Source organism: Prionailurus bengalensis, chromosome E3, assembly GCF_016509475.1.
Source record: "Prionailurus bengalensis isolate Pbe53 chromosome E3, Fcat_Pben_1.1_paternal_pri, whole genome shotgun sequence".
NCBI lineage: Eukaryota > Metazoa > Chordata > Mammalia > Carnivora > Felidae > Prionailurus > Prionailurus bengalensis.
Window position 1 is genome coordinate 40066603 of NC_057357.1, and position 22431 is coordinate 40089033.

The 22431-nt window shown below is 60.0% G+C and overlaps 2 protein-coding genes and 1 long non-coding RNA gene across 6 annotated transcripts; 1 reads left to right on the forward strand and 2 right to left on the reverse strand.

Moving 5' to 3' along the window:
• Positions 1-163: 163 nt before the first annotated feature.
• On the reverse strand, positions 164-3490 carry NPW (neuropeptide W). Its single transcript, XM_043559472.1, has 4 exons — positions 3396-3490; positions 806-1259; positions 572-766; positions 164-350 (listed from the first exon to the last, which is right to left on the reverse strand). Exons 1-4 carry the CDS (start codon positions 3488-3490, stop codon positions 234-236), a joined length of 861 nt encoding a protein of 286 aa, XP_043415407.1. The 3' UTR covers positions 164-233.
• A 4322-nt stretch (positions 3491-7812) lies between these two features.
• On the reverse strand, positions 7813-10092 carry LOC122471828. The gene is made up of 2 exons (XR_006294289.1): positions 9937-10092; positions 7813-7854 (listed from the first exon to the last, which is right to left on the reverse strand). It is a non-coding gene; the product is annotated as an uncharacterized LOC122471828 (long non-coding RNA).
• An 80-nt stretch (positions 10093-10172) lies between these two features.
• Positions 10173-21129, forward strand: ZNF598 (zinc finger protein 598, E3 ubiquitin ligase). Of its 4 annotated transcripts, none has more exons than XM_043560963.1 (12): positions 10173-10428; positions 15325-15437; positions 15970-16099; positions 16313-16524; positions 16623-16840; positions 17215-17332; positions 17903-18165; positions 18296-18380; positions 18489-19276; positions 19670-19820; positions 19934-20084; positions 20176-21129. In XM_043560963.1, the coding sequence occupies exons 1-12, from the start codon at positions 10204-10206 to the stop codon at positions 20524-20526; spliced, it is 2805 nt and encodes a 934-aa protein (XP_043416898.1). In that variant the 5' UTR covers positions 10173-10203; the 3' UTR covers positions 20527-21129. The 4 variants fall into 4 exon arrangements, with proteins under 4 accessions (XP_043416898.1, XP_043416900.1, XP_043416899.1 ...); XM_043560965.1 differs by having other exon boundaries at positions 17903-18126; XM_043560964.1 differs by having other exon boundaries at positions 17215-17323.
• The last annotated feature ends 1302 nt before the right edge of the window (positions 21130-22431 follow it).

Sequence of the window (22431 nt, forward strand, 5' to 3'; positions counted from 1 at the left end):
CCCCCTTCTGTTCCCCAAGCACTTACAGTTGGAGATGGTTAGGAGAGGGTATCCCTTGGCCAGAGAGAAGGCTCCTGATATTTGCCAGGGCGTGGGTGCAGCTGTTTGTGCCCTAGAGCTAGATGCCAAGTACACATCACAGAGGAAAGGGGTCACACGTGGGGACACATGAACCAGGCAAATTTATTGACCAGTCGCTGTGAGCCCTAGAGAACTAATCTATTCTGCCTGGGTCAGGAGAAAGGGCATTGCCAGCAGGGGCTGCGCTCAGGATAGCCCTGGAGACCTAGGGTCCGGCGAACGCGGTTCTCTGGGCAGACCGTGGCTGAACAGGAGAATCTCCAAAGGCTCTAGAAAGAAGAGCAGGACCTCGAGGATAGGGCTGTGCGCCCTCCACTACCCACCCCCCACACAAAACGTCCCCAAGGCTGGAAAGGGTAGGACACTCCAGGGAAGCCTTTCTCCCTAAGGAGTGGGAGACAGGAGAGTCGTGGGGTGCCTCGTGGGCATGTGAGTGGGCGCACCGGGCTCAGATCTCCCCAGACGTCCTCGCCCCCTTCTCCCCACGTACCTGGCCTGCTCCGCGGAGGAGCCCTGGCTCCAGTCCCGGCGCGCGCTCGGGGTGGCGCCAGCTCCAAGGCGCACTGACCCGGAGCCCTGCGCGCGAGTGCCTTCCGGTCTCCAACAGTTCCCGAACCCCAGAGGGCAGCAGAAGAGCACCTCGGGGAACGGGCGCCGGACGGAGGGTGTCTCTGGCAGATGGCTCCTGCGGGGACGCGCCCAGGCCCTGGGTGTCCGAGGCAACGGGTCCGGCAGCGAGCGCGCGGCGATGCATGTAGGGCGAACGGCGCAGCCCCATGAGCAAGCCCGCGGCGCGGCCCACCGTGTGGTAGCGGGGACTCGCCACGTGCTTGTACCAGGCGTCAGCAGGCAGCGACAGCAGCAGCAGCAACAATGCGAGCACCGGCCGGCCCGCAGGGCCCCGCACCCCCGTGCCCCGCGCCAGGATGCTCACGGGAACGGCCGCCCGGCGGGGCAGGCCAGGAATTAACGCAACCGGGTCTCGGCGCCCTGCGGGCACTGCGGCGGCGTCGGGGGCCCGGAGCGCCGTGGATCCGACTATAACCGCTCGCGGGCCCCGCCCCTGCTCGTCCCGGCGGTATCCGCTGGTCTCCCAAAGGAGGGAGAAGAGAGGCCCGGGCTGCCGTGGCAAGAACGTGGGTGGGTTATCAGAGCACCTTCTCTGAGTGGCGGTGGGCCTTCAGCCAGAGCTCATCTTGACGATCCGCTGGGAGCGCCCTTGTCGTCCCCTCCCCCAGGGGGCTGCTCTGCTTCCTCCTCCCCCCAAGGAGAATGCGTGCCCCCTTAACCACAGCTCTTGTAGGCTGTACACTGAAGAGGAAAGACGGAGGCTGGAAGAGCCCTCTGCATCATTCAAGAACCCTCTGTGGATCTACTTCCCGGAGGGCTCTCCTGTCCTCACCTACATAGCTCTTCAGTCTGTCCCCTACCCCTTCCTCTCCTTTCCCACCCTCGCTTCTGCCCACCAACCCATTTCCCAGCTGCAGCTGGATGCTTGCAACCACGGAGCCCTCCCTGAGTTGGTTAGTGGTTCCCTAGGGCTTCCAGAATCAAGAGGAAGCCCCTCTCATCCGGCAGCCCTGGCTTGGGCAGGATGAGGCCCTGTGGCCCTCTAGCCTGCTTTCTGGTCCCGATTCCCCCCACCCAAGACCATTTTCTCTGGCCAGTCTCCATCATCTTTCTGCTGTACCCAGCGACCAGTGATTCTGCCCACCTCTGCACTTCTGTGCCTGGAACATCCTTCCCTTCCTTGCCATCACTCAGGATCCCGTCTACATGGCCCTGGTGTGAATAGTCCCCGAGTATTCCTTCCTGGCTATAGGGGTTTAACAACCCCTTCCAGAGGGCAGAGCCCGACCCGTTCTTGCCAGAGCCCCAGCCCAGGAAGGATGCAGCCCTCAAAACAATCCGACTTCACCGCACCCCCAGCAACCACAACATTCAACTAACACCTTCTAGATTCCAGACACCAAGGATCCTGAAATGTCTTATTTCTATCTCCTAACAATGCCATGAAGGTAGGATGATTATTTCTTTTAAGTTTGTTTATGTGAGGTATGCACCTAGAGTAAAGCCCAAGGCGGGACTTGAACTCAAGACCCTGAGATCACCTGAGCTGGGATCAGGAGACAGACGCTTAACCGAGTCACCTAGGCACCCCAAGGTTTTACTTTTTTAAGTACTCTTTACACCCAATGTGGGGCTCGAACTCACAACACTGAGATCAAGAGTCATGTGCTCCAGTGACTTGAGCCAACCAGGCGAGCTGAGGAGGGTCAATTATTGACCCCATTTGCCAGTGAGGAAGGTTAAGGCAGCAGGAAAATGGACTTGTTTGGATCATACCTGCTGGGTAACGGTGGGGCGAGTGGGCTCCAACCTAGATCCCCAGGTTGGGGGTCTGAGCTGAAGTTCTTGACGGAAACTGTCCCTCACCCTCTGCCTGTGTCTTTAGCAAAAGGGAAGGGGTGATTCCGGGAGTTGAAGGGAACAGAGTCTGGGCCAGTCCTTCCTCCCAGGTGGGGCTGTGGGGGCAGAGGATGGCACCTGCCGAAGGGAGGAGGGGCCCGACACGGTTCTGGCAAGCTCTGGGGGGCAGTCAGAAGCAGCAGCAGCCCTCCCCACAGGGCCCTGCAGAACAGGGGGGGGATGTGTGCCGTGCTTGGTGGTGGGGGGTGTGGGGGAAGGGTGTGTGTCCCAGTCTCTCCTGTCTGCTTCTTCATTTGCAAACTGGGAATGATAATGGCCCCTCATCAGCTCGCTGTGAGCATGAACTCAGGCGTGGGTGTTGGGGCCATGCCTAGCACACAGTAGCTGCTAAAAAAATGGTTGTGCAGGGGAGCCTGGGTGGCTCAGTCAGCTAAGTATCTGACTTCGGCTCAGGTCACGGTCTCGGGGTTCATGTGTTTGGGCCCCACATCGGGCTTTGTGCTGACAGCTTGGAGCCTGGGTCCCGCTTCCGATTCTATGTCTCCCCTTCTCTGCCCCTCCCCTGCTCACGTTCTGTCTCTATCAAAAATAAATAAAAACATTTAAAAATTTAAGGGGCGCCTGGACGGCTCAGTCAGTTGAGTGACTACAATTCAGGCCATGATCTCACGGTTCATGAGTTCAAGCCCCGCGTCGGGCTCTGGGCTGACGGCTCGGAGCCCGGAGCCTGCTTCGGATTCTGTGTCTCCCTCTCTCTGTACCCCTCCCCGACTTGTGCTCTGTCTCTTTCTCTCTCTCTCTCAAAAATAAACATTAAAAATTTTTTTAATTAAAAAAATAAAAATAAAAAAATGGTTGTGGCTGCTACAGTCCCAGAGGCTGACCTGCCTCCTAAACTGTTGGTAAAACACTCTGATGGAGGGGTGACGGGGCAGGCGCCGCTGGGGTGGCGGGCGCAGAGGGAGCCGTGGGCGCACATGGAGGACCACGGGACCAGGGAGCCTCATGGAAAGCAGCCTCCCGCCGGGGCACCATAAGGGGCCCGGAGAGCCGCCTGGAGTGTGCGGTGGGCGGGCACCGCGGCACGAAGCGGGCTGCCAGGGTCCTCTGACGCTGCACATCCTCCCTTTTAAGGGTACTTGGGGGCTCCTGGAGCCCCCAGGGATCGAAGGGAGGCGTCAGCATAGGATCACCTGTGGCCAGGCGGCAATGCAGTCTCCGAGGCGGTTAGAACACTGAAGTCCAGCTACAAGTACCAGCACAGACAAATCCCCAAAGCACGACCGGCTAAAGAGAGGAAAGTACTCTGCACGATGATGTTCGGTGTCTGAAGTTAAAACCCGAGCCGCTTGTCCTGCCTTTTTGTAGCTGTGAAGCCGAGAAGGAAAATGTCATGGTGGGAACAAGGGACGAAGGCCAGGCAGAGAGGAAGCGGGGCTCCTATCAGGTGCAGGTGTGCAGAAGGCCTGGGGGGAGGGAGCCCAGGGCCAGGTGGGGGGAGCGAAGCACACAGTAGTCCTGGGGACTCCCAGTTTAGGGTACGGGGAGGGGGCTCTGTGCCCTGCCCAGCCCTGAACCCAGGGACCCAGTGACAAAGGCCTCTGCCCCTCTCCCACTAAGGGTCTGGAGCCAAAGCTCCACCGTGGGAGGAGGGGAGGAGGTGACAGATCCATGGCCATGAGAACTGACTCTCCTCTGTGGGGCTTGCCTCTCCCTTCATCCACCCAATAGCCTCCTGGAAACCAAGGGAACGTGGCTGTGGCCTGTTTCCGCACCACCTTTCCCGCACGGGCACCAAGCCCTCCTGGACCAGGACATCTTCCTGATGCTCAACCTCAACACTGGGCACAGAGCCTGGCCCCGACAGGGACTTCCAGCCTAAGGATGCGGTGATGGAGCAAAGTTCTGTTTCGTCTATTTTTCATGTTGCATTTATTTATTTTCAGAGAGAGACAGAGAGTGTTAACTGGGGAGGGGCAGCGAGAGGGAGACACAGAATCCAAAGCAGGCTCCAGGCTCCAAGCTGTCCGCACCGAGCTCGACGCGGGGCTGAAAACCTTGAAGCATGAGATCATGACCTGAGCTGAACTCAGACGCTTGACCAACTGAGCCACCCAGGTGCCCCTGTCTTATTATTTTTAATTACTAATTTCTAGTAAGGTAATTTACATTATAAATTAATGCTACCAGGAGAGGAACATTAAAGGCGTCCTCACCGCCCCGCCTGCCGTTCACATCCCAGTCCTGCTCTGCAGATGCAAGTGCTCACAAGTCCCCCAGCTGTTTCTTCTAGTTTTACCCCCTATTTAAAAATCGTAAACTTGGGGCGCCTGGGTGGCGCAGTCGGTTAAGCGTCCGACTTCAGCCAGGTCACGATCTCGCGGTCCGTGAGTTTGAGCCCCGCGTCGGGCTCTGGGCTGATGGCTCAGAGCCTGGAGCCTGTTTCCGATTCTGTGTCTCCCTCTCTCTCTGCCCCTCCCCCGTTCGTGCTCTGTCTCTCTCTGTCCCAAAAATAAATAAACGTTGAAAAAAAAAAATTAAAAAAAAAAATCGTAAACTTAACTGCTATTCTAAAAAACAGTGGGGTTTTTTTTTGTCTCGAGAGAAAGAGAACACGAGCAGGGGAGAGAGAATCCCCAGCAGGTTCCTAGCTCAGCACGGAGCCCAACGTGGGGCTCAATCCCACGACTCAGGGATCCCGAGCAGAGCAGAAATGGGAGTCAGACGCTTGATCAAGGGAGCCATCCAGGCCCCCCAGTGGTCTTTTCAAGGAGGCGTAACATACTTTCAGTGTGCACATCTAACAACTGCATTTGTTAGGGATGCATACATCTGTGTGCCCACAGCCCAGATCAAGAGAGCAAAGACTTCAGCTCCCCAGGAAGCTCCCTTCGCCCCCTCCCAACCAGAAGCCCCCAGCAAAACTGATGGCCACATCGGGGCTCCTCACCCTTGGCACTGCCCGCATCTGTGGGGGCTGCCCTGGGCACTGTCGGACGTGTAACAGCATCCCTGGCCTTCACTCATCTGTACAGGCAGAGTAACAGCCTCTCCCCAAGCCGTCTGCACCCCACATATCCTGGAACCCGTGCACTCTTACTGGATAAGGGGACAGAGGACTGAACTTGCAGACGAAATTAGAAATTAGGCAGGCTCGGGGCGCCTGGGTGGCGCAGTCGGTTGAGCGTCCGACTTCAGCCAGGTCACGATCTCGCGTTCCGTGAGTTCGAGCCCCGCGTCAGGCTCTGGGCTGATGGCTCGGAGCCTGGAGCCTGTTTCTGATTCTGGGTCTCCCTCTCTCTCTGCCCCTCCCCCGTTCATGCTCTGTCTCTCTCTGTCCCAAAAATAAATAAACATTGAAAAAAAAATTAAAAAAAAAAAAAAAAAGAAATTAGGCAGGCTCATCAGTTGACCTTAATATAAGCAGATGGTCCTGAATCATCCACGTGGGCCTAGCGTCGTCACATGGGTCCTTTTGTGTGGAAGTCTTTTAGTGAGGGGTCAGGGAAGGGGTGAGGACGACACCAAGAGGCTGGCATGACGCAATTTGCAGGCACGGGGTGGGGGAGGGGGACGCCTCTAAGGCCGGAAAAACGAGGAAACGGATTCTCATCAGAAGGTGAGGACCCCACCTGCACCTTGGTTTTATCCCAGTTGAGACTCATTTAAAACTTCTGAATTCCTTAACTGTGAGACAAGGAATGTGTTGTTTTAAGCTGCTAAATTTGTGGTGATTTTTAACAGTGGCAACAGGAAACTAATGAACCAGGAGATGCCAGTAACGTTCCCACTCTGCTGTGACCACCACAAATGCCTCTTTGGGGGCAAAACCGCCCCCAATTGGGAACCACAGACCCTTAGATCATAAACTGCTGCTTTCCAAAGTATCTGTTGCAGGCAGCGCCAAAAGCCTTCCTACAAATTCAGATGAAGCTTCGGCCCTCTTACACCCCGATAGGCCCACTTTTCATCCCTCCATCCTTCTAATAGGATTTTATCACAACTTTTGGCTAACTCACCAGTCAGCGTGCACATTATTATGGCCGTGTAAATCGTTTCGCTGCTAAGCCAAGTAATGTACTACGGTTAGGTTTCCTTTCTTGCCGAATGCTTGTCACTTTTTTTTCTCTGCTTGTTTCTCTGTATGCTTATCTTGCTATTTTCCCCCAAAGGCTCTGAGAGATAGGTCGAGCCCTTTGCAGTAACTTTTCCGGATTCTCAAGCACGTGAGGGCACCCGATGAGTACCGTGTTTTCTGGAGGCCTCCCTGTGGGAGGTGGCAGCCTCCTGCTCCAGACTGCATACCCCTCTCCTCTCACACCTACTCAGGAGTCTTCGCACAGGCACCATCCCACACTTTGCTGTCACTCTCATCTGGCTTGAAACCCGTGTTCTGGATGCCAGATCATCTTCCAACGGATAGTCCCTAACATTTTGGAGACGTGAACCCTCTGGTCGCTTCATGTGTGCTAAATACGTTGTCCCTTTTATGGCAGTGGCTTTATGCCTAGTGGAAAGATTTTTCTGGGCATAGGTGTGCATGGATATCCTAGTCCCTCAAAAATGTGACAGAATTTCCAGCTTCCCGTGTTCCAGGAGTAAAGTCTGGTTCTCCATCCTTCCAGGGTCTTCTCCCTCCTCACCTCCCCCTCCTTCAAGCTTTGGGGTGGGGGTGGGAGGGGATCTTCACTTGGTCTGCAGTCCTCCTGTTTGTCTCTGCCGTGCCTGATGATGTCACTCGCAGGCGGCCTTTCTTCCTTGCCTGGGCCCTTTCAGTATGGAGACTTGTGTCCCTGAGCCGTGGCCTGTGCTACCTTAGTCTTTCGTAATTTGCCCCTCTCCGTTTTCTGTGTTCTCTCCGAAGTTCCTATTAATTACATATCGTACCTTCTAGAGTAAGATTTCCATCCTCTTGGGGCGCCTGGGTGGCTCAGTCGGTTAAGCGCCTGACTTCGGCTCGGGTCATGATCTCACGGTCTGTGAGTTCAAGCCCCGCGTCAGGCTCTGTGCTGACAGCTCAGAGCCGGGAGCCCGTTTCAGATTCTGTGTCTCCCTCTCTCTCTGACCCTCCCCCGTTCATGCTCTGTCTCAAAAATAAATAAACGTTAAAAAAAAAAAAAAAGAAGTCACAGCTACTGTTATTAAAAAAAAAAAGATTTCCATCCTATTTTCCATCTGTTTTTTTTGTTCTGCTTGCCAGGAGATTTCTTTAACTGTATCTTCCGATTTTGCTCTTGAATTTTTATGTTTTTAATTTCTAGTAGCTCTTCCTTGTTCTGATTTGTTTGGTGCTTGTTATCGTTCAAGGCATCTTATTCTCATTTCATGGAAGCGGTATCTTTTCTGGAAATATCAAATAGAGCTCTTTTTTTTTTTTTTTAATGTTTACTTATTTATTTTGAAAGAAAGAGAGATCAGGGAAGGGCCACAAGGAGAGGGAGACAGAGAATCCCAAGTAGGCTTTGTCAGTGCAGAGCCTGATGCCAGGGCTCAAACACACAAACCATGAGATCATGACCTGAGCCACCCATGCGTATGTATGTATGTATGTGTGTGTGTGTATGATGTATGTTTGTTTGTTTATTTATGAATGAATGAAGGCTCCACACCCAACATGGGGCTGAAACCCACGATCCCAAGATCAAGAGTCATGTGCTCTACCAGCCAGGCACCCCAAATACAGCTCTTTCTAAAACCTTCCTTTTGCTCTCTGGGTTGGCTTATTCTGGTCTATCTTTCACACTGCAGGTTTTCCTTCTAAGTCTAGAGATCTGGCTGCCTGTCTGTCCCCATGTATGCGTGAGACCTGGATGCCCTTTGTGTGGGGGCATGGCTTGCTGAGTGAGGGGCTTCACTGTAGGAATGGCTTTTCCTTCTGTAACGCCGTGCTCAGTGAAGCTTTTCTCTGGGGCTGGTCAGTTTCTCCACTGGAAAGTCTCCTATGGAGAGCACGTGGTGGGGCGGAAGGGATTGGATACAGTCATCAGGGCAGGGTAGGAGGGCCCAGGTCCCCGAGTTCATGCACTGACTTGCAGACACTGCAGTTTTTAGTCCCCCCCCTCAGCTCGCCAGCAGTGAAACTTACCAGGGTTCCCCCCAAAGGTGTTAAGAATGTTTCGTAAAGTAAGTCACTCCATCATTTTCCTGTCCTAAAATTTGTTTATGTGTTTCACTAGCTGTTTCCTCCCTTCCTGTTCTCTTTGCACTTGTGGATTGAAAGTGTTTTATTCCTTTACTGTCATTTTAGTGGGCTTTCATGAGAGTCGGATGGCAACTGCATGTGGCCAGTCCACCAGATTTATTTGGTGTGATGATCCCTGTTTACAACTGAGGAAGCCAAGGGTTTGGTGAGCCAATCAAGTCTGCCAGCAAGTAAGTGGCTGAAGGGGGGTTTCCAGCCCATTTCTGTCTGATTCTAAAGTCCAGGCTTGGGGTGCCTGGCTGGTTCAGTCGGTGGAGCACATGACTCTTGATCTCGGGGTTGTGCGTTCCAGCCCCAAGCTATGTATGGCACCTACTTAAAAAATAAATAAATAAAAAGAGGGTCATCTGGGTGGCTCTCAATCTCAGGGCTCTGAGTTCAAGCCCCACGTTGGACATGAAGCCTACATAAAAAAAGGGGGTGGGGCGCCTGGGTGCCTCAGTCGGTTAAGCAACTGACGGACTTCAGCTCAGGTCATGATCTCACAGTTCGTGAGTTTGAGCCCCATGTCGGGCTCTGTGCTGGCAGCTCAGAGACTGGAGCCTGCTTCCGATTCCGTGTCTCCCTCTCTCTCTGCCCCTCCCCCGCTGGCACTCTGTCTCTCTCTCTGCCTCTGTCAAAAATAAACATTTAAAAAATTTTAAAAAAAGAAGAGAATAATTAAAAATAAAGTCCAGACTCGTTCCCTACAACACACTGCCTTTTTTATACAAGGTTTCAGATTTGACTCGCCTCCTTCGATGACGTAAGGGAGGTCTGGAGTGTCCCTGGCCTCCAAGGGCAGGGAGGAAGCCCCGGTATTCACCACCATCAATTCAACAAACCTGCGCTGATGCTTCTCCGCGACAAGCCCCCCCCACACCCCCCACCCCCCACACCCCCGCTCCCGCAAGCTCAGCAGGGTGTGCCCAGTCAAGAGCACGTGGTTCCCTGCCTGATTTTTCCATAAGGATTGGGGGAGACAGTCCCTGGCTCGGAGATGGATGTCTTTTCCAATAAGGATTTGCAGGAAACTCTTACTTAGGCAGGTGGTGGCGGTGCCTGGCGAGCAGGCCCGTGTGTGTTCCAAACACAAGCGGTGAGGGCTGGAGAGAAATGCTAGGCTCCCGAGACGAGAGCCTGGCTTATAAACTACGGGCCGTCGCGTTAACTCTGCATTTCGCAGCGACACGGGAGAGCGCTGGCACGCGAGTACGGCCCATCCACAGCAGGGGCACACTTACACTGAGCGTCATCCGGGGTCGCTCGGACACTCGCACCCGTCCCGCGGCGCTGCGTGTCCCCGCGCGAAGAGCTCTGGCCACGGAGCCCTTGCGCAGCCCTGCTCTGGCCCGCGCGTCTCGCTGGGGCGGAAGTCGCGGTGCGCGCTTCCGCCGGGCGGGCCCGTTGCTGGGCGGGGCGCTGACGTCGCCCCGGAAGGGGCGGGCCCGCCGGGAGCCAGGCCGCGCCGCGCCGCGCCGCGCCGGCCGGAGGGGCCCGCAGCCCGGACCATGGCGGCGGCGGTGGCGGGCGCCGAGGGGCGGCGCGCGGCCCTGGAGGCGGCGGCGGCGGTGACGCCCGAGCGGGGCGGCGGGAGCTGCGTGCTGTGCTGCGGCGACCTGGAGGCCACGGCGCTGGGCCGCTGCGACCACCCGGTGTGCTACCGCTGCTCCACCAAGATGCGGGTGTTGTGCGAGCAGCGCTACTGCGCCGTGTGCCGCGAGGAGCTACGCCAGGTGCGCCGAGCCGGCCGGGCCGCGCGTTCGGGGCGCCGGGGCGGGCGCGGGGCGCGGCCGGAAAGGGACTTTGCCTTCCTGGTGTCCGGCCGCGGGCCTGGCGGCGCCGGCTTCCGAAAGACAAGCCTGACGGGGCCACCCGGGGCTGGCTCCCGGCCGTGGGGCCGGCAGGCAGGGGGTGGCCTCAGCTGGGTCGAAGAGGGAGCGGTCCCTGGGGGGGACGGTTCGTCCTGCGCCGCAGGGATTCCTGCCGGGCCACAGGAAGGGGTATGATCAGAGCAAGAACTACCTAACCTGCTTGCTCTGGAGAGTTTATTCCTCAGGGATCTCCACTGGAGGCGGAGGACTTGGGGTGGAGGGGACTGGGCAAGGGAGCACCTCCAGAGGCAGTCTGTCCTGGAAGCAGAGGGTCAAAGTGGGTATTTCCAGCCCAGACGTGTGTTTGGGTCCCTCAAGTTAACCCCAGCAAAGTCCTCCCTCCATAGACCGGCGCCTTCATGTATGGAGGGGCGGTGGCCCTTGGTCTGCCCACCACAGGGGAAGAAGGCAGGACCATCGAGGTTTCCTTAGGACTCTTGGTGGATCGGGGTAAAAGTGTTCTGAAGTTTTTCTCCTCCTTGCCAATTCAGGGTGGGGGGAGGGGCTCAGCTCCACAGCGGAGGTGGGGATGTTTATGACTCTTTCCAGACTTGGAAGCCATGGAGAGTGTCAGAGGACACCATGGAGATTCCCCCCCACCCTCCCAGTAATGCCAGATGCTGGCTGGGAGCACCTAGCTGGAGCTCCCTTGATTTGCTTTGAGATCTGTTTGCTTCCAGCATTGTGAAATTCCGTGGTTTGTTCATGGAAAGCTTGGGCTGGTGACATCTGCCAGGCAATCTGACTTTCTTCTTCCTAGAAGTGACGCAGACATGGCATTGTTGAGGAGTAGTTCCTTTGGTTGTTTTGTTTTGTTTTGTTTAAGTAGAAATTATGTCTGATGCTATAATTCCCGAGCTCTCCATGGGCACTTACTCTGTGCTCCATTAGGAGACGCTTGGAGATGCCGCCAGTCTATCATGGGGTGAACAGAGATAGCCCTGGGAGAGATCTAGGGTGGAGGGGTGGTCAGGAAAGCCTTGGGCCTGTGGCTTAGTGAGCGCCTCCCAGCATTGCCACTCTTGCGTGCTTGCATGGCATGACGTAACTCTTGGATGGCCAGGTTTCCCAGTGCACCTGTAGTTTCCTTCCAGGAAGGACGGGGCTGCCGGTCTCGCTCGGGAAGCGAGCAGGCACCTATGTGTGGCTACTCTAGCCGGCATCTGGCCTCTCTCACTCCTTGTGGGTCCCACACCCTTCCAGTGCTCTGTGGCAAGGGGGTGTTGACATGAGCTGTCAGCAGGCTCCTGCTGGGGCGTGCTTTGGCACTGGGTGCCTTTGGCTGATTCTGGCCTTCCTCTCGAGCCTGCCCTGAATTACTGGGCAGCAGGAGAGTGTCCCGGGAAGTGTGTGAGATGACGATCCTCTCTGTTCATCTTGCTTCCCTCCCACTCTTGAACTTGCAGCCCCACCCCGGTCCTTTATGTTCCCTTGCTGAGTCCTACACTGTCCTCTGAATGTGCCATGCCCTCCAGGGAATCCCACAGCAACCCCCAGCCCCTGAACCCTGCCTCTGCTCTGTCCTTCCTTACAGGACTAAGTCTTTGTAAAACCTTGGGAGGAAAGTGAGCCAAGGGACTGTGTGGAACAGGCCTACCCCTGGACCGGGCACTTCCCTGTGTCTGCCCCTGGGGCAGGCGTTGCAAAGAGCAGATGCAGAGCAGCCCTGCAGCTGCTGGTCAGGCGAGGAGCCAGACTGATCTAGATTGCCCAGCAGGTGCTCAGGGTAGAGGCGAGGCCAGGCTCCCAGGTTGTCTCTCAGGTCTGTCTCTGTCTACCCCAGATGGTTTCCAGGGTGCACCGGGAAGACCAATGTCAGGCTTCCCATCCACCCTTCTTCCCCAGTCACATCCCTCCTACAGGCCGTTTTCTTCTGAGAGATGATTCAGGTCTTGGCCTCCACCTGGCCCTGATGCCCCTCGCACGTCCAAGAGGTTTGATGGGGCTGCTGTACAAAGTGGGATGTGTCTGAGCTAGTCTCCCTTCCATTTCACAGGCAGGAGGTGGGAGGGGACCTGCTGATGACAGGTCAGGAGGCCAGACCTGCTGACCGGTCTTGTTTTTCTGTTGTTGGGGCTCATCCCCACTGGCCTGGTCCACCTGGGCTCCTCAGGGAGGAGCTTCTAGATGCTTCTGTGCTTCTAGATGGGGCCCACTTTCAGCATCAGGCTCACTCTCGCCAGTGGTCGATGCTAGCGCCACCCATCCCTTCTTCCACTCGTGCTCAGGGAGCGCCCACTGCATACTGGGAGTGGGGAGCAGCAAAGCCCCACGCAGGAACACATACCCACCTCGTGGGGGTCCAAGCAGGGCTCTCCTCCCATCTCCTCCCTCTCTTCAGGGATTGGCCTGGCATCCTGGGACCCACCCAGGGGTGCCCTTTCCCCCTCTGACACCTGCTGCCTGGCCCACCCAGGGGCTTCCCGGGATGGTTCATCCTCACGTGTCCAGGCTGGGCCTGTGCCTCTGTCCTCAGACCCATGACCCTCTCCCATCAGGGTGATCACTAGGGTAGGTGGGTCTCGGGCCATGCTGGTGGGATGCCTGAGGTTCCTCCGCGTCCCGGGTTGGGCCACCGTGCCCTGACCTTGTTTGGCGACTCGGTCCTGCCACTCGCTCACCCTGTGCTGTGGGCAGGGACACTGGCCACGCCAAGCCGCACTGCCATCTTCCTGCCTGCCCCTCACTCTCCTGGCATCTGGTGCAGGCCTCCGGGGGCCCCATCTCACAGCCTGTCTAGGAGGGGCCACCAGCATTTCCCCACTCGCACCCCCTGGCTCCAAACCTGCTCCCCCTCATTCTCAGACCCAGCCTTGAGCCTGTGTGCCGCAGCCACTTCCCTTTCCCTGACCTCTTCCTGGGGTTGCCACCCCTTCCCGAGCCAGCCCAGTGTCCCCTTCTCCTGGCGTGGCTCACGTGTGCTCAGCACAGCCCGGCAGTCCATCTTGAGGACTGTACCCTACCTCTGTCCACAGCGAGGGTGCCCGCAGCAAGACACTCCCAAGGGGGATCAGGGCAGACCTCGGAGAGGAAGGCGCCGGAGCTGGGGGAGGCAGTGGTGACGGTGCGACCCGGCTCTGGTGTCCTCTGCGGAAGGAAGTTGTTCCTCTGTTTAGTCTGCTGGACTTGGATGCCTTTTGGCTGGGGGTTCCCTCACGGGCTGCTGCTGAGCCGCCTTGTGGGCAGATGCCGGGCTCCTAAGTCTGCTGTCCGTGTTGCCTCAGCACAGCTAGGACCCTGAGTTGCACGACAGGCCTTGTGATCTGTGGCCGGCCTGCAGCATCCTGACCAGCTCAGGGCTCTGCCTGTGCAGGCGCTGGTCCCCTGGCAAGAGGCAGTAGGGACTAGGGTCTGGGCTCGGAAAGCAGGGCTGGGTGGGGGCTTGCCCCAGAGGGGCAGGTCTCCTGAGAAGAGGCCAGTGTGAGACCCGGAGTCCTGGGGAGAAAACCAGGGGGAGGGGGAGCCTCAGGAGCACAGCTGTAATGAGCACCCACTCATTGCGTGGCAGGGGCAGTGGTGGGTGGTCACGTTCACCCTGCCCAGCCTTGCCAGACGTGACATCAAGGGGAAGAAAAGCCTGTTGGGGCAAGCTCGTCCTCCTCCACCCCCCACAATGGGTGTGGCTGGACCCTGATGCTTCCCTTGGGCTCCTATGGGGGTGTGGGGGTCGGCTTCTTCTACCCACAGTGTATCACCAGAAGTGTGGACTGAGGTCCCCAGCTTCTGCCCCAGGACCCCCAGGGAACCAGTTTTAACCGTCCTGCTGCTGGGGGACATTGTGACCACCCATTCTCCCCACCCAGTACTGCGCTTTTCCAAGTTCATGGCCATTCTGATCCCAGGTATCCTCCCTGGCTGAGCTTAGCTGAGTCTAAACATGACAGGGATGACCTTGACATGGCCCAAGGTGAGGACTCTGAGCTGAGGCGAGTGACCAGCTCCAGGCGAGGGGGGACAGTGGTGGAGTGGGAAGGGGCATGGCGAGACCAGCAGTGTGTCTGGATCCAAGGGAGGGGAGTGGGGGCCGGTGAGGAGGGAGCCTGGAGGGAACAGTGCCTTTGTTGTCTAGGAGGAGAGGCCTGGGCCTGCGAGAGGGTCCTGGGGCTGGGCTCTGTGGAGGGGCTGAGCACGCTGTACTCAGAGTGCCGGAGACCCCTGGGAAAGAGGCTGCAGGAGTGTCTGCACCCTGCCCCTGCTGAGTGCCCGCAGCTCGGCACTGACCCCCCTGACAACCGGATGGCAGGCAGGAACCTGGCCAAGAAGCAGTCAGGGGCCATGACCGACTCCTCTGTGGCATCATGGGTGGACAGAGCATGACTAGGCCTTGACTCGTGGTTGCCTGTCTCGTCCTGGTGACATTATTTCCATAGCTGCTTCTTAGACTGCATCTGGCCTGTGCTCAACACCCATGTGATTAAGCCCTGGCTTGCTTCGTCCCTGTCACTGCCCCCTGGGGTCACCGCCCCTGGGATGACCTCGGTCTGTTGCATAGCTGGTTTGGCTGTGGATGAGGGAGAGCCTGCCGCCCCCTGGTGGCCAGGCCGGGTATTGCGTCTCCATCCGGGCAACCCCAGGTGGGCACGCCGCAGGTGTGGAGAGGGGGCCCTGGGTGGCCCAGGAGAGCAGAGACTGCTGCCCGCAGGGCCTGACGTGGGCCTCCCACGAGGGGCGGAGTGCCTCCTTTTCTTCTTAGCCGGACAGTGCCCTCCAGTGGGTGTCCACAGCCCTTCTCAGCAGGCCCCTCACTCTTGGTTCCAGGTGGTCTTTGGGAAGAAGCTTCCCGCCTTTGCCACAATCCCCCTCCACCAGTTGCAGCACGAGAAGAAATATGACATCTATTTCGCGGACGGCAAGGTTTTTGCCTTGTACAGGTGAGCGGGGTCCCAGGGGCGGGGTCCCAGGGGCCTGCAGCCAGCCTGGGTCTGGGGAGGGGCTTGTGGCAGGGATGGGCACGGCCCTCGGGTGGGTGAGGGGGCAGCGTGCGTGTCAGGGCCCCCCTGCTTTCCTGGCGTCAGCCCAGCAGGGGTGGATGGGCGGGGCGAGTCTAGGGAAAGCGCTGCGTTGTAGCGTGGTGCCGGCTTTCTGGGGTGTGTGAGGCGCACGCAAGCCCCCGTGAGTTGGGATCTTAGCCCGTGGCAGGAAACCCCATGAAGGGCGCGGCTGTCGCGGGCCGGGTGAGGGGCTGGCTCCCAGTGTGGTAGTCACCGTGCCCTCCCTACGCAGAGGTCGGCCATCCCGCAGCCGGGCTCAACCCCGGGGCCCCTGCGCTGGTGGGCGTGCCGGGTGCCCGTCGTCCTGGCTCTTCCCAAAGCGCACGCAGAGGCCGTGAGTAGGCGCCAGGGCTCGCTCCGGCCGGTGCCACTGAGTGCCCGCACGGCGGGGGGGGGCCCGATGTGTCTCTAGGCAGCTGCTTCAGCACGAGTGCCCACAGTGCCCCGAGCTGCCGCCGTTCGGCCTCTTCGGAGACCTGGAGCAGCACATGCGGAGGCAGCACGAGCTCTTCTGCTGCAAGCTGTGCCTCAGGCACCTCAAGGTGCGCCCCGCCCCGCTCTCTCCTGGCTCGCGCCACCCCAGCCCCCCCCCCCTGCCATGCGCGTCCCCCCAGCTGTCCTGCCTCGCGCAGCCCGGGCGGGGAGGGGCTGCTGGCGTCTGGGGGCCCAGAGCTGGCACCAGCACCACCGGGTCCCCTGTGTTGCGGGGCTGTGGGAAGGGCCCCCCCCGGCGCCCAGCACCCTCTTCCCTGCAGATCTTCACGTACGAGCGCAAATGGTACTCGCGCAAGGACCTGGCGCGGCACCGCATGCAGGGGGACCCCGATGACACGTCCCACCGCGGGCACCCGCTCTGCAAGTTCTGTGACGAGCGCTACCTGGACAACGACGAGCTGCTGAAACACCTGCGGCGAGACCACTACTTCTGCCACTTCTGCGACTCGGACGGGGCCCAAGACTACTACAGGTGGGCGCGGGCCCCGGGCACCCGAGCAGGCTGGGCAGGGCCGCTGGCCGGGGTGGCGGAGCCCACGGGCTCCGGCTGACACCCCGGCCCCCCGCCAGCGACTACGCCTACCTGCGCGAACACTTCCGGGAGAAGCACTTCCTGTGTGAGGAGGGTCGCTGCAGCACCGAGCAGTTCACCCATGCCTTCCGCACCGAGATTGACCTCAAGGCCCACAGGACGGCCTGCCACAGCCGCAGCCGTGCCGAGGCCCGCCAGAATCGCCAGATCGACCTGCAGTTCAGCTACACGCCACGGCACTCTCGCCGGAACGAGGGTGAGCACAGCCTTCCCTCTGAGGAGCGGGGCTCCCTCCGGTTCCAGCCGGGCGCTCCCCGGGGGCCTGCAGACCTCAGACCCAGGTCCTGACCTGACCCCTCATGTGCCAGTGGACGGGAGACACGCACCTCCTCGCCTCTCAACGAGCCCTGAGCGTCTGAGCACGTTGTGACCACAGGGAGCCCTTTGCAGCAGTCGGCTCCTGGTGTCTCCTATCTGCCCCCCCCAGGGGCGGGGGTGGGGCAGTGGGGTGGAGTGAGGAGCGCCTGGGGCTGACATAGACCCTGGAGGTGTCTGAGCCCATCCTCGGGGGTCCTGGGGCACCTGCCTCGGTCCGGCCCGGGCCCGTGACAGGCTGTGTGCCGGCCGCAGGGGTCGTCGGGGGCGAGGACTACGAGGAGGTGGACAGGTACAACCGCCAAGGCCGTGCGGGCCGGGCCAGTGGTCGCGGAGCCCAGCAGAGCCGCCGAGGAAGCTGGAGGTACAAGAGGTGGGAGGATTTGCGTGCCGCTGACGTTCTCCTGGCGCCGGCCCCGCGGCGGTGGCAGCGGCCGACAACTGGGCTGGGACCAGGCAGAGGGGTTGGGGGACTTTGGCCTTCCGGTGTCTGGCGTCCTGTACCTGGCAGTGGGCCTGCTTAGTGTCCTGAGCAAGCGGACGTGCCCTGCTCTTTTCTCTAGCTGTAGCCAGAGACCCCAGTAACACGGGTCGGGGTGAGTGACGGGGGCCTGTGTCACTTGGGGGCTCCGTGGTTGAGCTGTGAAACGCTGTTGATGCAAACACACGCTCAGGCCGGGTGCCACCCCCAGTGTCGGGCAGGACGGAGGCATCTGTGGAGCCCGGAGCACTGGGCTCCCTGGCTGCCCAGGGAGCCCCAGCCTGAGGCTGGCACCTGAGTCGTGCCGTATCCGCAGCGCCCTCTCCTGGCCAGTGAGGGTGGACCTGTGCCCGCTGGCCGGATGCATCGGGGGTGGGGGGTGGGGGGCCCCTCCCCAGCACCTCACTGTGCGCACCGCTGTAGTCCTGGGCCTTGCCCAGCCTGAAGGCCTCCCCCTCCCAGGGAAGAAGAGGACCGGGAAGTGGCAGCTGCCATCCGGGCCTCAGTGGCCGCACAGCAGCAGCAGCAGCAGCAGCAGCAACAGCAGCAGCAGCAGCAGCAGGAGACACGCAGGAGTGAGGACCGGGAGGAGGGCGGCAGGCCCAAGAAGGAGGAGGCAGGGGTGCGGGGTCTCGAGGAGTTCCGAGGTGCCCGGCGTCCGCCCCGGACTCAGGGTGAAGGTCCAGGTGAGTTGACTCTGCCCTGGCGTGGGAGCCACTTGGGAGGTGAGAGGCAGGCTCCAGGCCCACACGGTGCCTGGGACTGGTGGGGGCCCCCGGGAGCTCACCCGGGGGGTCTGTTCCCACACCCTGGACGTTGCTCAGCGCTGACCTCGGGTCCTTTTATGTCTCACAGGCCCCAAGGAAGCCTCAGCCAATGGTCCTATAAGCCAGGAGTCCCTCCCGGCAGCCGGCCCGGCCGCAGGGGCCATGCTTCCAAGGTACGCTTGCACGGAACCAGGGTAAGAGAGGGGGGCTCCTGCGGAAGGTGGGTGCGGGGCAGGGGAGGCCCCGCAGGCCGCTGACGCCACTCCCCTTCCTGGGCTCAGCACCCTCCCGCCCCCCACCTCGAAGCTCAAGGACGAAGACTTCCCCAGCCTCTGCGCCTCCACCTCCTCCTCCGCCTCCTCCTCGTCCACCGCCGCGGCTGCTCTGGGCCCCGCGGGGCTGGCACTGGCCTACCAGGTGCCTGCCAGAGGCAGGAGCACCTTCCAGGAGGACGACTTCCCCGCCCTGGTGTCCTCCGCCTCGAAGCCCAGCTCCGCCCCCACCAGCCTCATTTCTGCCTGGAACAGCAGTGGCAGCAAGAAAGTGGCGCATCCCACCACAGGGGCCCAGGCTGCTGGCGGCAGCAGCCAGCCCCCCAGGAAGGCTGGGAAGGGGGGCAAGGGCAGCAAGAAGGGCGGGCCACCCCCCTCAGAGGAGGAGGAGGAGGATGGCCGCGCCGGCCTCACCGCCCAGGAGCTCCGGAGCGTGCCCACCACGGTGGCCGTCTCCTCCCTGCTGGCACTGGCCTCCACCCAGACCCTCACCAAGGTTGGCAAGAAAAAGAAGGTGGGCTCAGAGAAGCCAGGTGCCGCCTCGCCGCCCCCACCGCCCCCTGACAGAGATGGACCCCCTGGGGCCGAGCGGGTCCCCGGCGCACCCACCGGCAGAGCCGAGGGGCCAGTTGCCGTAATTGTCAACGGACACACGGAGGGGCCGGCCCCGGCTCGGAGCACACCCAAGGAGCCCCCTGGGCTCCCACGGCCCCTGGGGCCCCTTCCCTGCCCCACAGCCCAAGAAGACTTCCCAGCACTGGGAGTCCCCTGCCCACCCAGGATGCCCCCTCCCCCAGGTACGTGCACCTGGCTCAGGCCCGCCACTGGGCATCTGGGTCAGATTGGAGCCCCTGGGCCCGGGGGGAGGGGGGAGCACACCCTGAGGGGCTGTGTCGGGGTGGGGGCAGCCACCGGCCAGCAGCAGGGACGGCAAGCCTGCGAGGTAGGGGCCAGCCGCCCCGGAAGCTTGGCGGCACCCCCCTGAGGAGTCTGCTTACCCTCCCTGTAAACTGGGGCAGGCCTAGTGGCCTTGGCCTTTCCAGAGGAGGGAGTAAGTCACCTTCGGGCAAGAGGCCAGTGTTGCCCGAGGGAGCGCAGCTGGTGGGCTGGCCGGCAGGGGGAGCCACAGCGGTCCCTGGAGCCCAGCCAGCCAGGGTCACGTTCTGGGTCTGGCGGGGCCATCCCTGCAGGCTTCAACGCCGTGGTGCTCCTGAAGGGCACTCCACCCCCACCCCCACCCGGCCTGGTGCCCCCTGTCAGCAAGCCGCCGCCTGGCTTCTCCGGCCTCCTGCCCAGCCCACACCCGGCCTGCGTCCCCAGCACTGCCACCGCCACAAAAGCGTAAGTGTTGGTGGGCCATGCAGCCTTGTGCCCCCGGGAGCCGGGGAGGGCCCTCACCTTGGGCCACCCCAGAGGCTGAAGCCTCCACCTCCTCCCCATCTCTCGGCCCCCAGACCGAGGCTGACACCTGCACCACAGGCCTACCTGGTGCCCGAGAACTTCCGGGAGAGGAACCTGCAGCTCATCCAGTCCATCAGGGACTTCCTGCAGAGTGACGAGGCCCGCTTCAGCAAGTTCAAGAGCCAATCGGGGGAGTTCAGACAGGTGAGTCAGGCAGGGGTGTGGGGGGCCGGTGCAGCCACTGCTGGGGCTCAGGCCCGCACGGGGCCTGACTGGGTCTGGCTCTGGATGGCAGGGCGTGATCTCCGCGGCCCAGTATTACAAGAGCTGCCGTGACCTGCTCGGGGAGAACTTCCAGAAGATCTTCAACGAGCTGCTGGTGCTCCTTCCCGACACGGCCAAGCAACAGGAGCTGCTGTCCGCGCACACGCACTTCCGAGGCCGAGAGAGGCCTCCGGGCACCAAGGCCAAGAAGAAGAAGAGCGCGTGGCAGGCCAGTGCCCGGCCGGCGGGCCTGGACTGCTGCGTGTGCCCCACCTGCCAGCAGGTGCTCGCACATGGGGACGTCAGCAGCCACCAGGCACTGCACGCCGCCCAGGACAACGACTTTCCCTCCCTGCAAGCCATCGCCAGGATCCTCACGTAGCTCCCGCCAGCATGGGCAGGAGCCGCCACACCCATGAGCCTCCTTCCTCCTTCCTGGCTGCCGTGCAGCCGGGTGAGGCCCTGGTGAGGCCGCCTGCTCGGCCCCTCAGCTGGCCAGCCCGCCAGGGGTCACCAGGAAGGCCCACCCTGCCCCGGCAGCACACCGTCACATAGGAGTCCATCCCGTTTCCTCCTGGGAGCCGGGCGAAGGCCTTGGTGGCGGGCTGCTTTTGGTTTGTTTTCACGCTTTTGGAGGTTGTGAGGGGAGGGAAGGGCTGGGAGGCCGTAGCCTGTCCGTGCTGTCCGAGCTGGTGGCAACAGTGGCCCTCTCCAGGCGCGCCCCCCCCCCCCCAGAGGGCTGCGGCGCTGCGGCCCCCAAGCCAGAAGCTGTGGGTCCACCCGTGCTGGAGTCAGATGTTGAGCGTGTTGTGTAAACAGTTGGCTGTTTCGTGATTCAAGAACGTTCAGGATTAAAAGCAGACGCGAAATTGTGCTACTTGAGGTTGTATCTTTTTATGAGACAAGCTGAATCTGGGATCTCTAATTGCCTCTGACCTTTTATAAGACCGTGTATCTTCAAATAAATTTATTTTGCAATAACGCACATAGCCTGTGTTCTGAGCTCCTCTGTCCTCCCAGACCACCCCGAAGCTGGGGGGCTCAGAGCTGTCAGCCAGGGAGCAACTGGGTGGGGGTGGGGACGACCCGTGCGCGGAGCTGGGGCGGCTGGGCTGTGCTCCCAGGAAGCAGCAACCAGCCAGTTCCCTGTCCTGGACGTCTGGCACCGCCCAGGCCTCCCAGGAATACACCAGGACATGTCTGACCTATAGTCAAGTAGCCAGTAAAACCATCCTTCCAGAACATGGGAGTCCTACAGAGCCAAGGTTTGCACCTGCAGACTGGTCAGGAGCTACTGAGGTAAACCGCAAAAGCACATCAGAAGAGAGCGTGTCTGAAATTCTGCGAAAAAATAATTTGTGAATTATTCAGATCTAGTATCTCAGAAGGGGACCAGAGAAATCTCCCCTTTCTGCCCTAAACCACGTAAACAGTAGTTCTAAACACACAACCACATCCAAATAAAGAAAAGGAAGTGTCCTTACATGAGAACTGAGCTTTTTTTTTTTTTTTTTTTTTTTAACATTTATTCATTTTTGAGAGACAGAGTGTGAGGAGGGGAGGGGCAGAGAGAGAGGGAGACACAATCCAAAGCAGGCTCCAGGCTCCGAGCTGTCAGCACAGAGCCCAACACCGGGCTCAAACTCCCGAACTTGGAGATCACGACCTGAGCTGAAGTTGGACGCTTAACCAAATGAGCCACCCAAGTGCCCCCAGAGATGTCTTTCTAAATGAGGAAGGGGGTACCCACGATGATGAGGGGCCAGGCCAGGACCCCACAACTGCACTGGTACCACCTGTGTGGATGCTGTGGGCCTGGGCAGTGCTGCCTGCCTGTGGTTGGGACCAGAGCAGGGCCCGTGGGTGATGGCCGTGCTCGGGTCCCAGCAGCGGAGAGAGCCTTCACCCTCTTTACCCTCCACTGGGCCGCGTAGAGGCCACCTGCCTTCCCTAGGACCCACCGGAAGCCCCTCACAGCTGATGCCTTCTTTGCAGGCCTGAGTAAAACCAGCCCCACAGAAGAGTAATCTGGATAATAAGGCATCTTGTTAACAGTATCTAAAATAAGCTACTCTTAATGAAGCAAGAACCATACTACTATTAGGCAACACTTAAGTGATGCCTGCCGTGTGACAAGCCCTGCTCTGGGCTCTGCATATGCCTTAGCATGACCCCCAGCCCGCTCCTGGGACCAGAATTATTATCCCCTCTCACAGAAGGGGAGGCTGAGGCACAGACGAGCTGAGAGACTTACCTGAGACAGCCCTGCTCAGATGTGGCCAAGCTG